This window comes from Nyctibius grandis, chromosome 32 (assembly GCF_013368605.1).
Source record: "Nyctibius grandis isolate bNycGra1 chromosome 32, bNycGra1.pri, whole genome shotgun sequence".
NCBI classification, from domain to species: Eukaryota; Metazoa; Chordata; class Aves; order Nyctibiiformes; family Nyctibiidae; genus Nyctibius; species Nyctibius grandis.
In genome coordinates, this window is record NC_090689.1 from 4,995,853 (window position 1) to 5,012,078 (window position 16,226).

The window sequence follows — 16,226 nt, forward strand, 5'->3', positions numbered from 1 at the left end:
ACCCCTTGCTGTGCTGAGGGAAATCTGCGTGGAAGCCCTGGCCTCATGTTGCAAGCATTTCGGTATCACCGCTAAGGCCTCTTTGAGTGCTGTAATTAATGACAGCGGAGGGGCTGAAACGTAGGGGGAAACGCTTGTCAGCCGCGGTAACGTTTGAAAAGCTGCAGAGGCCGCTGAGGCGGCGGGGCGGGGTAGGCCGCGTTGCCACGGCAACTCCCGCCTCTCCGGGCCGCTGAGGTGACGAGGCGGTACCGGCCGCGTCGCCACGGCAATGCCCGCCCCGCCGTGGCCCCAGCGAGGCACCTCCCCGGCGGCGGCGGGCAGAGGAAGGACGCGGGCGGGCGCCGCGCCTGCGCAGAGTGCGCGGCTCGGCGGCGTGCGTGTTGTTGTGCGGCGGCGGCAAGATGGCGGCGCACGGGGGCTCTGCGGCCTCCTCGGCGCTGAAGGGGTTAATCCAGCAGTTCACCGCCATCACGGGTGAGGCACACGGAAGCCGGGGCCCGCCGAGCTCGGCCGAGGCGGCTGTTGCCGCCGCTGCGTGCTTAACGGGCGGCTCCCGTCCGGCCCCTCGCCGCCGCGTCAGGGGGCGGCCGTCGCGGCGGCGGGCCGGGGGCGGGAGGAGCGGGCCCCGGCGGGAGGCGCTGCGCGGGACGAGGCGGAGCGGCGCCGGCGGGCGGCCCCGGGCACGCTGCCCCGCTCCTCCACGTCTCCCGGGAGGCCTTCCCGTTGTCGCCGCGGCCTCCCTCGAGGCGAGAGGCGCTGGCGACGCCCGGGCGTGCCAGCGGGCGCGCTCCGGGGCCCGGCCCGCCGCGGCGGGTGGTGCTCAAGGCCCGGCCTCGGCCCCCGCGGCGCCTCCGCCCTGTAAGTCGGGGGGTCCCCGTCGGTTTTAGAGGCGGGTTGAAGGCGCCTTTCGGTTGTCCCCGGTTCGGCCGAGCTTCTCGGTGGTGCCGGTGCGTGTCCGTGCTCCCGAAGGTCCGCTCCGCCCATGGTAACCGCGTCCTGCTCCTGCAAAGAAAGCTGGCGGCCGGGAGGGAGGCTGGAGCTGAACCCTGAGGCTGCGTTTAAAAACAATAAAGTACAGTGGACTTACTGAGCATTTAGTTTGCTAACGAAAAGAGCAAGTCGCTTTTAAATCGAATTTTATGGCAGGTGATAATTCCTGCTTTAGCTTGTGTACTTTGAGCGTTTGCCCCACTTTGCGTTTCATCTGCTTCACTATAGTTCCCCCTTGCTTATGGCGTTACATATCGCACACCAAAGGAGCGGTTAATAAAAGTCTGTGGCTTTTTAGTGGATAAAAGTGAAACTGCTTTTAATTTGGTTGCTCCAACCAGCTCCGTTTCAGGTTGTGTCCCTTTACTCGGGCTTGGATGCACTCAGGTCCTGAACAGGGATGTTGAACGTGCTGGGAGGGTACACTGGGAAATTATTGATCACTCAGCTATCCTTAAAGAAGCCTTTTAGAATAAATCCTCCTACAGCAAATACGTTTTCATTACAGTATGTGCCCGTGTGTGTCTTGTGTTTTTTCAGTAGTGCCTGAGATAATTCCTAAAACCCAAACTACAACAGGCATAATCGTGCTAGTTTGCTCTTCCTGACAGCTTTTTGTGCTTAAACAGATGGTTTATGTTAAATGTTAGAGCACCTCTCTTAAAGGAAAAGAAAGAACCTGCTGGGCTTCACCCACCCACTATTAGAGTTTTGAAGTGTTGTTTTTCCATTTTAACAGAAGTTAAGGTTATACCTAACAGCACGTTGTTACGGAGCTTGTCATGCCGATACTGGCATGATTTGAGAGGTGCTCAAAGCGCACACCCTCAGTGCTTTGTGTTAGCAGCTTTCAGCTTTGAGTTAGAAGCGTACAGAATCACTCCTGAGCTGGAAATGCCAGAGAGCAGTTCATTTGAAGACCATGAACTTGATGCTCTTGCGTTGTTTTTTGAGATGTCGGTAGTTTTTATTTTGCACTTTCTTCATCTCGATTTAAGGTTGTAAGATAACAGCCCACTGCCATCCGAGCGCGCTTGTCGTGGCAGGGCGGTTTTGTGGAAAACCAGTTCCCTCAGTTTGGCTTTCTCCGTGATTTAATGCAATGGTGCAGATTGTTTAGGACTGATTTATCTCGACGGTTTCAAAGTTTATTCTCTGTTATTAGTCTGTTCAAACAAGAGCTTCTTGAGTCTTTCCCAGAAAATCTGAGAAATGCCTCTTGCCCCCACTGATGTCATCTGTGATTCTGACGCTGGGGAAAGTGTTTTCTTCATTTTGGTGACTTGCAGTGGACCTTGTAAGAATTGCTACAGATCCAAAAGCTACTCCCAAACTGATTCAGCTGCGTTTTGCCACTCTTCCTCCCTACCAGCTTTCACATATGAAAATAAACTCTTTGGTAGCCCACCACCTATAGAGACAGATGCTGTAGTGAGTAGACATGTAAAGGGCTGGGTGCAGGAGAGCTTCTACTGATGAGGGTGCTTCTGATGATGGTGTGGTTTTTGAGGAGAAGTTGGGAAGTAGGGGCTGAGGAAAGAGTTACGAGTGATGCTAAGAACTAAGTGTTTCATGCTGAGCAGCAAGAGTAAGACTGAATTTAGTTGCACTTAGGGGAGATTTTAATAAATGTTAGTCGTTATACAAATAACTCTGTGGGCAAGTACTGCTTTCTCCCTCTTGGCTTTTTTCCCCCCTCTTAGGTGAACTGAGCTTCTGCTAGTTTGTTTTTGCCTTTTAGTGCAATCAGTAAAACAGGGTATCTTTTCTTTCGTCTCTAAATATGTTATAGGTGGGTAAAAAACTTTAGCAGCTGATTTAGTATTCTCCCTGTTACAATGTTGAGTCAGGTTTTCTTTTTTTTTTGTGTGTATTCCTACCAGTGTTTGGAAAATTGTACCAGGAAAAGGTCTGACCTCTAGGAAAAAAAAAGAAAAACCGTGCTAAAACCCCTCAGGTGGCTTCCACTAAGTTATCTTTTGATAGAAGGAAGAAGTCTAGCTGTCCTGTACGCAGGCATTCCCTTCCACTGCGAGATGTGTATGTTTGTTTCATTTCATAGTTGTACTTCAGAGATAAATGGCAACTGATGAACTATTCTTTTTCATAATTAATGCTTTGAGAGAGAAAGCTTGCTGGTCAGCTGTTTTTAGAGCTTCCAATCAAAATGCTCTCTGAAGAATGCTTTAATTTTCCTTTGGCGTTACAGGTGCCAGTGAAAGCGTGGGAAAGCACATGCTGGAAGCGTGCAACAACAACCTGGAGATGGCTGTCACCATGTTTCTGGATGGCGGAGGCATAGCAGAGGAGCCTAGCACCAGCTCTGCGGGGGTGTCTGCCGTTCGGCCACACGCTGAGTAAGTCTCCAACGAACATGCCTGTGTGCGTGAGAAGCCTGTCTTAAGAATTTAATAGCATAAGGCAGAACAAATAAGACAACTGTCACTTCTGACCTGCTGTCAGCTCACGGTAATACGTGCTGCTTTGATGATCTTGTTAAATTGATTGCTCCAACATTGTTCTGGGTAAATGAGTTCTTATTACCTAAGTTGGTATGTACACCAACATAAGTTAGTCTCTCTTGCATGTACTTCAGAAGTTTTGTGTGGCTTATACATACCATTTTTTGCAGACAGAGCTCAAGACATTAAAGTGGGAATCCAGCAGTAAGAGATTCTTACTTTTAAATTGCTCCAGCAATCTTGCTTTACGTTAATTTGGCAGTTAAGAGAATTCTGTTGGTTTGGTTCTTATGAATGTAGTGACCTTATTCCCATTTGTAAGGGTTTTATTGTGTTGTTTTTAAGTGTAAACAGATTTGGCCCTAGAAAGGCTAGATCGTGTACACTAGTATGTAGAGGAATAAGCAACTACAAAATGTGCATCAGTGTCTTACACATCAGATGCCAATAAAGAAAGAGTTGTTCCACCTGAGCAGGGCAGAGAGTCTTTCAGTGCTGCCTGTTAATGTGTCTGCTTGGGGTAAATGGAATATTTTGAGTGGAAGCTAATTGGTATAAGTCACATTCGTTAAATGTTCTGAATTTAAACCTAGCCATGCTTTCCTCTTGATGAAAGTTTTTGGGAAAAAGACAACTAACTTTTAAAGAAAATTCTTGCCACTCATACTTCTGAAGCACATGTATGAATGTAAACAGCTGGTTTAGTTCTAACCTTTATAGTTGATATCGAGTGCCTTCCTGCTTGAACCTTGGACAGGTAATGAAGTCAAAACTCTCTAGGTGTTAGAGTTCTAGACAACTCTAGACCTAGAAGTCTAGACTCTAGTTGTCTAGACTTCTAGACAACTTCTGCCACATCAGTGACTTAAGATTCAAGTTTTTATTGGAATACTTTCTTTTTTATACTTGACACCCTCCAGGTGCTGGTCAGCTTAGTGTTACTTCTAGGAAGAGAGAACGATAAATATGCAAATGCAAAATGGAGAATAACTAGCTTCACAAGAGCAATCAAAGATGTGGAGCTTAATAGCAAGGTTAGTGCATCTTGCTGACATTATGAGTTAACTTTTTTAAACCTACGTGGCCAAGAGCTACAAACTGCACACTTTACAACTTGGAGGAGTCCGAGGGAAGAGGGCACTTCAGGAGTAGTTCGTAGGCAGGATATAGCAAAGGATTTCCTTTGATGAGCCTGTGCCCTCCTTCGTGTAGATCCATGGGCCAGCTGCCCACACTGAGTAAGTGATGTTGTTTCAGAGCCCTTGTGTTTTCCTTTCTTCCAGTCATAATTCAAATTATCTAGCAGCCTTTGCAAGCTTAACTAAGCTGTCGATATGTGAGGGATCCCAGCTATTGAAGCAAAGAATAGCTTCTGAAATGGGGGGAAATGGCTGTTTTGACCATCTTGTTTTCCTTCTCTGGAAAAGAGAGGGCTGTGAATTTCAAGTGGAAGCAAAAAGTCTTCCAACGGAAGAAAGCTTGTGGTAAGGAAGATAATATTTTTTTTCCTCTGTGTAGATAATCAGGGGAGGAGAGTGGCAAGCGGATTAATTAGCAGCCTTTGCTAAGCTTGAAGAAACTTTTCCAAGTTTTAAGACAGTTATTCAAGAAAAAAATGTTTGAATAGTAGATTGACAAAGCCTGGGATCTAGTCACCCAGGGATCTGTGTAATCTTTTATCAAGACTTAGAGAAGTCACCCATGCCAGATCTCAGTGCAGAGTGTACTAAGTCCTGCTTCAGTGCCATGAGTGGGAATGGATGGTCTCTTGAGGTCCCTGTTAACCCCAGATCTCTTGATTCTGTGCAACGGTACAGCAGCATCCTTAGCTGGTTCAAGCAGCAGGAGCCTTTGGAGCACAATGGGATGTGGTTTGTATAGTACTTAGAATATTATAATCTCTGATTTTCCTTCTTTTTTTTTTCTTCCTTCCTCTTTGATAGGGATGAAGTACGAGCTCCAATTCCTCAAAAACAGGAAATTTTAGTAGAGCCTGAGCCCTTGTTTGGAGGTAGGCATGTGTTCTTATTTTGGTTTTTGTTGTGTTTTGTTTTCTTTACCTTGAGATGAGCAAAATGACAGAAGAAAAACAGAACTTGCTGAATATGAAGAAAGCGTTGCATGTATTTTTTTTTTCCTGCTGTAACTCTGCAGCCATGTAACATGATTGCATCCTTGGAAATACCCCAATGTTCTTGAAAACCTTGCACATTAGAGATGCTACGTTCCCAGTGGTACTAATTTACTAACTCCTGTTTAATGAGACTTTGTGAGGCAACAGCCAATTAGCTATCATAAGTCTACATCTGCATTCTGGGGGTTCAGAACCATGTGATACTGCTGTGAAAGTGTTCCAGGTGGTGGGATAAAAGCTTGAGCTTTGACCGATGAGTGAAAATGAAGAGGACAAATGCGTGCTTCTCAGGGAGATGATAGAGCAGAAAGAAGGGCTGAAACGTATGATTACTCATAATTTTCTCCATTTCTCATTTAGGAATTTAATTTGCTGTTTAAAGTGCACCATGCAGCTAGTTTTCTTGTTTGTTTTCTGAAGCTGTTTATCACTTTTGCTTTTGAAACATATTTTTGCTGTAAGGAAACAGGTGACGGAAATGCTGTTTTCTTTTGGGTGCTTTTCTAAAACACCGTTTGGTACTCATGTAATACAGTAATGTTCTGAATCTCAAAACCTCAGTCTCAAACCTCTGCTGTAGTGGTTCTTTTACAGCAGCACAGGGGTGGAACTTCCATAGCAGGACTGGATTACCTGGTGCATTATCCTCTCCTTTTCTATAGCGTCCGTGTCTGTATGGAGAGGTAAAGCGCTCTCTTTTTACGCTCACTTCCTCTAGCCTTGTAAGGCTCTGTGCTTCTCAGGCTGACCAGGGCGTTTCTGGCTGTCTGTGTGGCTTTTGCCATGTCAAGTGGATTGAGAATCTTGCCCTTTTTATTAAGGAAGGGCATGCAAGTGCTCGTCTTTAAATGGTCTCATACAGGTAGGAAATATGCTTTTCTATTGTTTGGTTCCTGTGCTAGAAAGGAGAGGGAGGCCAAGCGTCGGGTTTACCATAGAACTGTTTTTTTCTTGATCCTTTTTTTTGACATCAGAGAGGTCTTTAGCCAGGATGCACAAGCTGAGAGGTGGTTCCAGAGGAAGATGCCCTGCTGAGGGCTCTCTGAAGACACTGCACCAACTTGCTTCTCTTACTTTCTTTGTGGCCCAACAGAGTTTTTGACAAAGGCCTGTAGAGTCCTATGGGTTCAAGAATCAAAGAAGTGCAGCAGTAAGATCTGCTGACCCTAGTGCTTGGTCCTGTTCTACCCACCTGTCACACGCTATCTCAGACACACTGTCACTGACTGCCCTCCTGAGGCCATCTGTGGGTCAGCGATAGCCTCCTGGCGCTGCCTGGTCCACCAGTGCTGATGTGCTCACTAGTGCTGCTCCTCTTTAACATGAGGCAGCCTGACAAGCCAGCTGAAACCAGAGAGATACTTCACTCTGTCTTTTCAGCTCTAACCTCAAAGCAAGGGATGTTCTAGTTTCTGGTTTTAAGAGTGTCATATTGAGGTGGACATATGAGCTTGGGTTCTCTTTCAGATGAAGAGACGACCTTGTCTAGTTGTGCTCTGCCAGATACGTGGATCCCATCTTGCATTACAGAGGATATCAGAGAAACATCTGCCTGGACTGCTGTGAACATCTTCACCAGTGATGCCAGGCTGTAGCTAAACCAAGGGAAATGCCGCTTTTGCTGCAGTGGTCCTTCAGTTGCTGTTTGTAGCTGCAGTTTAAGTTGCTCTGAAGTTGCCTTTAATGGTTTGTGCTTGTGCTTAAGCATTTAGTGGTGAAAGAGATGTTCCTTACTAGAGTCAGGCATTATTCACAAGCATGTTCCTCATTCAGGCTTACTTTCTTTTTCCGTGATAGTCTGTAAGGGATAGACTGATTCTTTGTACTCTGTGTGAGAAGAGTGCAAGGGACAAGAACTGTGAACCATTCTTTATGCCCTTGGTGTGGCACAAGGTGAAAGATGCTGCATGAACTATGGGGGTAAAACCAGAAAGGTCTCTCAAATCAAATTTTGGAGGTGCTTGTTTTGTGACCTGTGTGGAGGTCGTGCTTTCTCACCGTAAATGATTTTTCTTATTACAGGTTTCTGGTGGGTATATGTTGGGTTTATATTACTCTGTTTAATTTGTTTATTATTTATCGTGTCTCGTAACAATTAGGCTTTGAAAGTTCTATCTTAAAATTGTTCTGCTTTCAATTAACAGTAATGCAGATAAATAGTTGGAATAAGTCTTGGCAGGCAGTTTTGTTTTGCATCCCAGGTACAGTGGTTGTGCTGTATCGTAGGACTTCAGTGGTACTTTTAGGTACTATTCTGGTTATCTGCCTGGGCACCGATTCTGTCGGCTGCAGATAATCTGTTGTGAAGGTTTCCTTGCAGACAGTGATACCAGATCCAGTGGAAGAGCCTGGCTGTTGCCAGTCCAGCTGAGAAGTTGGGACGGGATCTGGATAAGAGATTAGCAAAGAACAGAAATGCACCGTGGAAAAAACAAATGTGGTTTGAAGTTTTTCATCTACTTCAAAGCCTTTTGTAAAAATTGTGACATGTTGATGGTGTGACAGCACTGCCACTACATCCTGATGGATGGGCCTTGCTGAGCCCATCAGAAAGGGCTAACTTTAAACTTTTGTGTATTGTTGCTACATGGTTTGTTTCTGGGGTAAGGTTTGGTGGAGGGAGGATGTGTTAGGAAATGTAAGACCAACCTCTTTCCATCCTTCCGTCCACCTCCAGCCCTTCCTAATGACCTTACTCCCACATCATTCATGCTTTGGGTTCCTATTCCGTTTTCCCACACGTGATGGAAAGTACTAATATGTGATTCTTTTGATAGTATACTTTGGAAATAATTCTTGAAATATTTTTTCTTTTTTTTTAAGCACCTAAAAGACGCAGACCTGCGCGCTCAATATTTGATGGTTTTCGGGATTTTCAAACAGAAACCAGTAAGTGTCTACAGATCAGTAAGCTAGAGGTTCTATTTCTTTTTTTTTTTTAATGCAAGTAAGATTGAAAAATAGTTTCTGTTGTAGGTTAGGACAGCTTTCAGTCGTTGGGTGGTTTTTAAATTGCTTACTGGATAGCAAAAGAGTTTTTTAATAACATTATTAGGCTGTTCATTGTTGTAGTGTCAGTAGTCTGTGCTGACGTGTCTCTTCCACGTTTGTGGTACAGTTAAGGTTGTTAATTTATTGTTCTGGGGTGGCTGAAGGGAGAGTACTGAGTAATGGACGTGTGAAGCAGGTAGTGAGGATGGTGGTCCAAGCACTTGCCTATGTTACATAAGTAAAACCACCAGACAGTGTATTCTGTCTGCTTTTGTATGGCAAATATTTTCTCAATAACTCTCAAAAAATATGTAGAAATTAAGTTAATCTGTTGAATTCTTCTTGACTAGCCAGTAGTCATGCTGGCACTTGAATTAGATTTGAGTAGACCTGAGACTTCTTCCTTGGCCACACACAAGGTTCTCATGAATTTAATCGCTGTTTAATCTCCAAATGACAAAGTATTGGCTGTTATTCAAGCCATTAAGTTTTGTAGAATATGATTCTTTGACAGAACACCAGGTATTTGACAGCTGAGTTAGAGCTGTTGTACAGTTGTTACTGCTGATGTTGCTGGAGTGTCCAAGAGGTCTAACCATGGACCAGGTCCCATGTAGTTAGGTGCTGTTGTATGCTGAACTGAAAATAAATAGTCTTAATTACTTTCTTTCCCGTGACGGGTTTGGTCAGGGTTTTCCAGTAATAATGAACTCATCAAGTACTAAAGTCACTGGCAGCTGTGTAAATGAAATTACCCCATTTACAGAATCATCATACCCTGAAATTTGTTGTCATCATCTCCACTCTGATATAAGACATTCAGAGATGCACAATAAATATATAACCATTATAATGGGTTATATATATATATATATATATATAAATGGGTTATATATAAATATATAACCATTATAAATATTGATTATAAATAAATGTAAAACCATTGTGAGGGTTTATGATGAAAGTTGATCGTGCTTTTTGGTAAAACTTCATAGATGAATATCCCTGTCTGGCTATCTCTGACAAAGCAGCTCTGGCCATGAAAGTCAGGATTATTTGCTGGCCTCTAGGCCTGCTCCACACGGGTGCTTTTTTCCCTGTGGGGATCCAGTGTCTGCTCAAAAATGGTTTGTACACTATGGCCTATTGACAGCTCCCTTCACTACTGGAAGGTTTGTGGTTGTGGGATAGTTACTGCCCATTTCAGCTGATCTGGTTCCATAAAATATGTTGTGTCACTGCATTTTTGGGTAAGCATTTGCTGTGATTTACCTTATTGTATATGAGCATGTGTACGTAGGGAATATATTCTGTGTTATTTTGAATGGAATTGATGCTGCTAAAAGAAACCTGCTCAAAGTGTGGTACTTGGGGGTAAACGAGTCTGAAAACCCATTCACCTGAAGGAGACAGTGGAATCCTGAGCCAATTGTGGGAAGAGTAGATGTTCAATATAAACATCCAAAGATGTTTCTCAGTATAAACAAAGTCTGTTTTTTTCTTTTCCGTGGGATTGCCTTACAGTCAAGAAATAGAAACACTGGAATAGAAATATACTGAGTAAAAGTTATGATGGTACAGTCTAGCTCAGTTTCTGCTTTTAAAAGCATCACAGGGGACAAGTCACGGCTTTTTTTTTCTCATTTGTTTTCAAATACTGGCATATGACCCCTTCTGCTGATACTCGCATTCGTTAAGGTGTTTTTTTGAAAGTGAAATAAATGCCCAGTGCTTGAGAAAGCTGGGGCAAGCGAGGTTCTTGCCTTATGTAGCAGCTAATCTTGTTCAGTGTGGTCTAACCTTGTGACTCTAGTGCCAAAGTCTTGTGTGTGAATGTATAGCCAATAATAAATCCATCTTGTGGGTATTGTGTCTAATTCCTCTTCCTTTCCTCTTGGGGCTGTGCAGTTCGACAGGAACAGGAGCTACGAAACGGAGGGGCGGTAGATAAGAAACTCACTACTCTAGCAGACCTCTTCAGGCCTCCCATTGACCTGATGCACAAAGGCAGCTTTGAAACGGTAAGTTTGGAAATTTCAGTCTAGTTCCTTACGTGACGACTGTGTACAGCGTGGGAGCCTTGTGTTAGGCTGCTGGCACGTGTGGATCCACTTGTTGGATGATCAGAAAGTTACAAAGATTGGATGGACTGCGTAGGGAAATGTTGGTGACTTAACAAAGGACTTAACTAATGATGACAGACCACATTGTTCGTGTTTCAGTGTCAGTGTGGCAAATGACACTTGGCGAAAGACTCTAGTGCACAAAGGAGGCTGGTCAGAGTGGGAAAATTGCACCCCTTGAAGTGTCTCTGTAGCATGATGCAGAAAAAGCTGAAGTAAGATTACTTCTGATAGGTGAGCAAGTACTTTGCAAGGGGCTGTATAGTTTGCAGCACAGCCCTGCTGAGAAGCTCAGGCGGAGTTTTGTTACCAGGGCTGAGTGGTTTCTGATACCTGAGCTAGTAGAAGTATTTGAATGTGGCTTTGTCACGAAGACACGACGTTATCTTCATCAGAGTTCTTGCTCTTGTATAAAATCACAGTGGTTGTCTTTGGCATCTGGTATCCAAGAGATTGTCTGCCTGAGAAGGGGACTCTTCACTTTAAATGATTTCAGGTGTCTGTGCAGGCATGTGCAGGTCTAGTCACAAGTTGTTATGGTATGGATCGGTGCCTTAACTAACGATTAGACAATATGCAAATTGGTGTATATTTTTATTTTTTGAGTCTATAATTTCTAGATGTTCTTCTTGCAGTTACTACTGAATTTCCACCTCATCATCTTTAAGTAGCTGAGATTGATTATTATTATTATTATATGATGATTTCGTGCAAACTAGTGATCAAATAGTGCAATGCAGCTGCTGCAAACAGTGCTGGAGATCTGTCCCCGTGAGCTGAACAGAAATATTATTTAGGTTCTTTTCACATTTGCCTCTACTGCCGTGCACAAATGCTAGAGCGCTGCTGGAGAATTTTTGGAGAAATGCTGTGTGCCTGTATTGAGTCTCCAGCTCTCATCCTATTGGCCTCATCTCTCTTACGCTTCCTGAATCACCAGGGATCAGTTGGCTTGTCACTAATTCCTGTCTTCTGACAGTGCCCTCCATATGTTTAGTCTTCTAAAAAAAATTCCAGGTTTGAAAGGACGCTGACAGAGAATTACTTGCTGAGGCAGACGCAGTTATTCGGTGCAGTGGAAGCAGATGAGCAGACTGAAGTAGTCTACAACTACCTGAAGGGAGGTTGTAGTGCAGTGGGAGTCGGCCTCTTCTCCCGGGCAACTAGTGATAGGACAAGAGGACACAGCCTCAAGCTTGGCCAGGGGAGGTTCAGGTTGGACATCAGGAAGCATTTCTTCTCAGCAAGGGTCATTAGCCATTGGAAGGGGCTGCCCAGGGAGGTGGTGGAGTCACCATCTCTGGAGGGGTTTAAGAAAAGACTGGACATGGCACTTAGTGCCCTGGTCTAGTTGACAGGGTGGTGTCAGGGCAATGGTTGGACTCGATGATCCCAGAGGGCTCTTCCAACCTCATTGATTCTGTGGTGCTGAGGCATCCCTGCCTTGTGGCATATGGTTTAGGGTTTACTTCAAACAAGGTTGTGTCAGGTCCTCCAGCTGATAATACCTGCTGGGCCTGTGGCTCAGAGCTGGTGGTGAACCCAGCAAATGTGGGGGTAAAGGCAACAGTGAAGGGAATTCACATGAAAGCTGCCCCAGACTGGAACATACACAGTCAGTGGGTGCCCTCTGGCCGCTGCTGTGCAGTTTGAGATGGGCGCTAGTCTTTCCTCGTGTCTTGCTGAAAACATACCAAGACTTTGGCAATGTTGATTGTGGCATCTGCCCCAGTCCAGAGTAGTTTCAGAGGATGAAATAACTTGACTGGTAGATTTGATTGTCCTGAAGTCTCTGCATTCTTACTCAGTCTTGTAAATTTAAAAAAAAAAAGCGGGGGGGGGGGTAGTTTTGATTTACGTACCTTGTCCTGTTCTTTGCAGTGACTCAAATATAAAGACATGTAGACTTTCTGTTATTGGTATTCACCTTTTTGTGTTCTTGTACAGTTCCTTGTCCCGTGGCATTTCAAATTGATGCTCCTCAACTTCATTGCAATCAAAACCATCAGCTTCTCAATTTCTTGACCATTCCCCTTTCTGTTTTACCTTTTATGACTGTAGACTGCTGTACTGCTTCAGCCTGGGACAGTGTTGGGCCTCCTGTGAATCCAGTGACCAGAGTCTCTCAAAATTCATCTCTAGCAAGCTGCTGTTAGCTTCTTCCTTCTCTGTACGCTTCGATAAACATATATAAACGATATAATAAATCAGAGGTGTTTATCACATTCCAAAGTACCAACGACTAAATACTGTCATTTTGATGCTCTTGTAGTTTAGTGTTAATATAAGTGGGGTTTTTCTTATCATTATTGGGGTGTGGTGTATTCTACCCTCTGGAGGGGTGTGCAGGAACATTCTGCCAGTGTTGTGCCCTGTACATTTATCGTAGAATCATTTAGGATTTACGACTTTATTCAAACTTAGCGAGAGTGGTGGCGTCTGGTCTTACTGAGGTTTTCATGAATCTTTGTTGCTCCTCTTTTCTTGCTTCGCTTTGGGTACTCAGGTTGGTTTTGATAGTAAGTAGATGTGGTTATCTTTGGTTTTCCCCAAGAAACCTCATTTTTCTTCAATTACAAAGAAACTTTGTTGTCAGGAAGGTGCAAAAAGTTGCCGTTTCATTTTCACTGAGTAATCGTAGCTTTTAAGAGTGGGTGAGAATTAACTTTCATTGAAGAGAAATTTTCCAGTGTTGAATAACATTGATCTTGCGGTCTGTGAAAAAGCAGTGTGCTTCACCTACAGAACGACTTACGATCCCTATACTTGTGAAGTTAAGTGTGTGATTAACTTAATTACACCACAGAAGTGTGGTGAAAAAAGATTTGATACAGAAAATCTGTAAAAGATCCCGCAGGTCTTTTGAACACGATGGCTGAGCCACTAGATGTTAGCTACCTAGTGACTGGTGGAATGGAGCTACATAAACCAGAGGCAAACAGCTGATGGGCCAGCCTGATGTTAGCCTGAACTGCTTTTTTTTTTCTCCTCCTAGAAATTTCAGAGAAACTTTCAGAGCTTAAATACACAGTGTCACTAAAAAGTCTGTGTTTGAGGAGCCTGGTTATATGATGAGGCTGTTAAGAGTCAGTTAAGATTGCACAAGGGATTTTTAACTGCCGTTTCCTGACTGTAATATTGAGTTTTAATGTGTATTAAGCTTCAGACTTACCTCCTTAATGTAGAATCTGCTAGGAATAAATCACCGGAGTATAATAAATAAATAAATTGCACACCAAACGTGCTTTGTAAAGAACAGCATGGGTTTGTTCTAATCTCAAAAGGCTGCTTTCAGGAATGGCCGGTGTTCATCTCTTCATGCGTATGATATGAGAGATGATTTAATTTGGGGGGGGTACACGCCAAATTGACTTAGTTTACATTTCTTTAGGGAGGAGGTAGTTCTGGCATGTGCAGTTCTGTGTTCAGCACTCATTAGGATTTCCGTACTACGAAGTGGCTGTGTAACGTTGCAGAGTTTCAAGTCTGTCTGTATGAAGTTTCCTTATTTTGCAAAGTTAAACCTTTTCTAGCTGCTCCCTGCTTTACAGCTGATACCCATTTTTTTCCCTTTGTGAAGCTAATCTAGTCATTGTACTCAGATGGTGCAATTATCTTTGCATAAGGTGCTGTTAGACTGCAACAGCATAGCCTGCAGATGCACCTTGGGCACAGGAGTGGGCTGGTTGGTGAAAGGATGCATGCCCTGGCCCAGGCAAGAAGTGTAAGTGTAGCACAGGTAGGATATTTCTTCTTAGGGAATCTCATGCTCTGACTTTCTGTCACCTGTTATCTTCCAAACTGAATCATGCTTCATTAGCAGATGTCCAGAAGGTCACAAGATGCTGGCTCCACTTCCTTGTTTCTCCCTGCTGCCTTAAAGGAGCAGTGCATTTCAGCAAAGCTGAGCAAGGAAGGACCACCACAGCATTTCTAAACCATACATGGTTCAGAAAAGTCAAATGAGAGAAAAACGTGTTATTTTTAGTAGTGCAAGAGCTAGAGGTTATCCAGTGAGATCCAGTGCTGAGTCTCCCACAGCATCCTCCTAGACAAACTGGCTGCCCGGGGCTTGGATGGGTGGACTCTTCGATGGGTTAAAAAGTAGCTGGATGGCCGAGCCCAGAGAGTGGTGGTGAATGGGGCAAAGTCCAACTGGTGGCCGGTCACTAGCGGTGTTCCCCAGGGCTCAGTGCTGGGGCCGGTGCTGTTCAATATCTTTATAGATGATCTAGACGTAGGGATTGAGTGCACCCTCAGCAAATTTGCAGATGACACCAAGCTGGGTGGGAGTGTCGATCTGCTGGAGGGTAGGGAGGCCCTACAGAGGGATCTGGACAGGTTGGATCGATGGGCCGAGACCAACATGAGGTTCAACAAGAACAAGTGCCGGGTCTGACACTTTGGTCACAACAACCCCCTGCAGCGCTACAGGCTGGGGGAAGAGTGGTTAGAAAGCGGCCTGGTGGAAAGAGCCCTGGGGGTGCTGATCGACAGCCGGCTAAACATGAGCCAGCAGTGTGCCCAGGTGGCCAAGAAGGCCAATGGCATCCTGGCCTCTATCAGGAATAGTGTAGCCAGCCGGTCTGGGGCAGGGATCGTCCCTCTGTACTGGGCACTGGTGAGGCCGCACCTTGAATCCTGCGTCCAGTTCTGGGCCCCGCACTGCAAGAAAGATGTTGAGGTGTTGGAGCGAGTCCAGAGGAGGGCGACCAAGCTGGTGAAGGGTCTGGAGGGTCTGAGCTACGAGGAACGGCTGAGGGAGCTGGGGGTGTTTAGCCTGGAGAAGAGGAGGCTCAGAGGTGACCTTAGTGCAGTCTACAACTACCTGAAGGGAGGTTGTAGCGCAGTGGGAGTCGGCCTCTTCTCCCAGGCAACCAGCGATAGGACAAGAGGACACAGCCTCAAGCTTGGCCAGGGGAGGTTCAGGTTGGACATGAGGAAGCATTTCTTCTCAGCAAGGGTCATTAGCCATTGGAAGGGGCTGCCCAGGGAGGTGGTGGAGTCACCATCTCTGGAGGGGTTTAAGAAAAGCCTGGACATGGCACTTAGTGCCATGATCTAGTTGCCATGGTGGTGTCAGGGCAATGGTTGGACTCGATGATCCCAGAGGGCTCTTCCAACCTGGTTGATTCTGTAAAACAAGACTTCTTTCACGTATTGTCTAACCAGGTTGCTGGTTTGTTGCTATACATTGTTGTAGTGATGAAAAATGTGAATGGGTAGAAAGGGTAAAGGTAAGCTTAGGACAGCTTGGTTTGGTTTTGGTTTGGTTTTTTTACATCTGGGCCCTTGTGTCTGAGATCCATTACATCTGTCTTTGGAAGTTCCTACTCCGCTGATCGCTGAAAGCTTGAGCAGGGATGCTTGCCAAGAGTGGTTGTGCTGGCCTTACCCTGTCTGTGTACTCTTTATACCCCCAAGGAGGAGAAATGGGCAGCGGTTGATGTTGGAGACAGTGGATCTAAAGCCACCAGACATAGTTTTTGGGATATGCCAGCCAGCTCTTGAGCCTTCCCTTGT

The 16,226-nt window shown here is 45.1% G+C and overlaps 1 protein-coding gene across 3 annotated transcripts in view; it reads left to right on the top strand.

Annotated features, from left to right (window-relative positions):
• Positions 1 to 381: 381 nt before the first annotated feature.
• UBXN7 (UBX domain protein 7) overlaps positions 382 to 16,226 on the top strand; it is a 31,837-nt gene continuing 15,992 nt past the window's right edge. For 2 of the 3 annotated variants that reach the window (XR_011049903.1, XM_068421180.1), the window contains exons 1-5: positions 382 to 477; positions 3,203 to 3,350; positions 5,399 to 5,466; positions 8,413 to 8,478; positions 10,489 to 10,601. Coding sequence is in view for 2 of the 3 variants with exons in the window: in XM_068421180.1 (XP_068277281.1) it covers positions 405 to 477; positions 3,203 to 3,350; positions 5,399 to 5,466; positions 8,413 to 8,478; positions 10,489 to 10,601 (468 nt within the window). In the remaining variant the exon portion in view is untranslated. Of the gene's footprint in view, positions 478 to 891; positions 1,076 to 3,202; positions 3,351 to 5,398; positions 5,467 to 8,412; positions 8,479 to 10,488; positions 10,602 to 16,226 lie in introns of those variants that run through there. The other variant, XM_068421181.1, reaches the window with a different exon arrangement.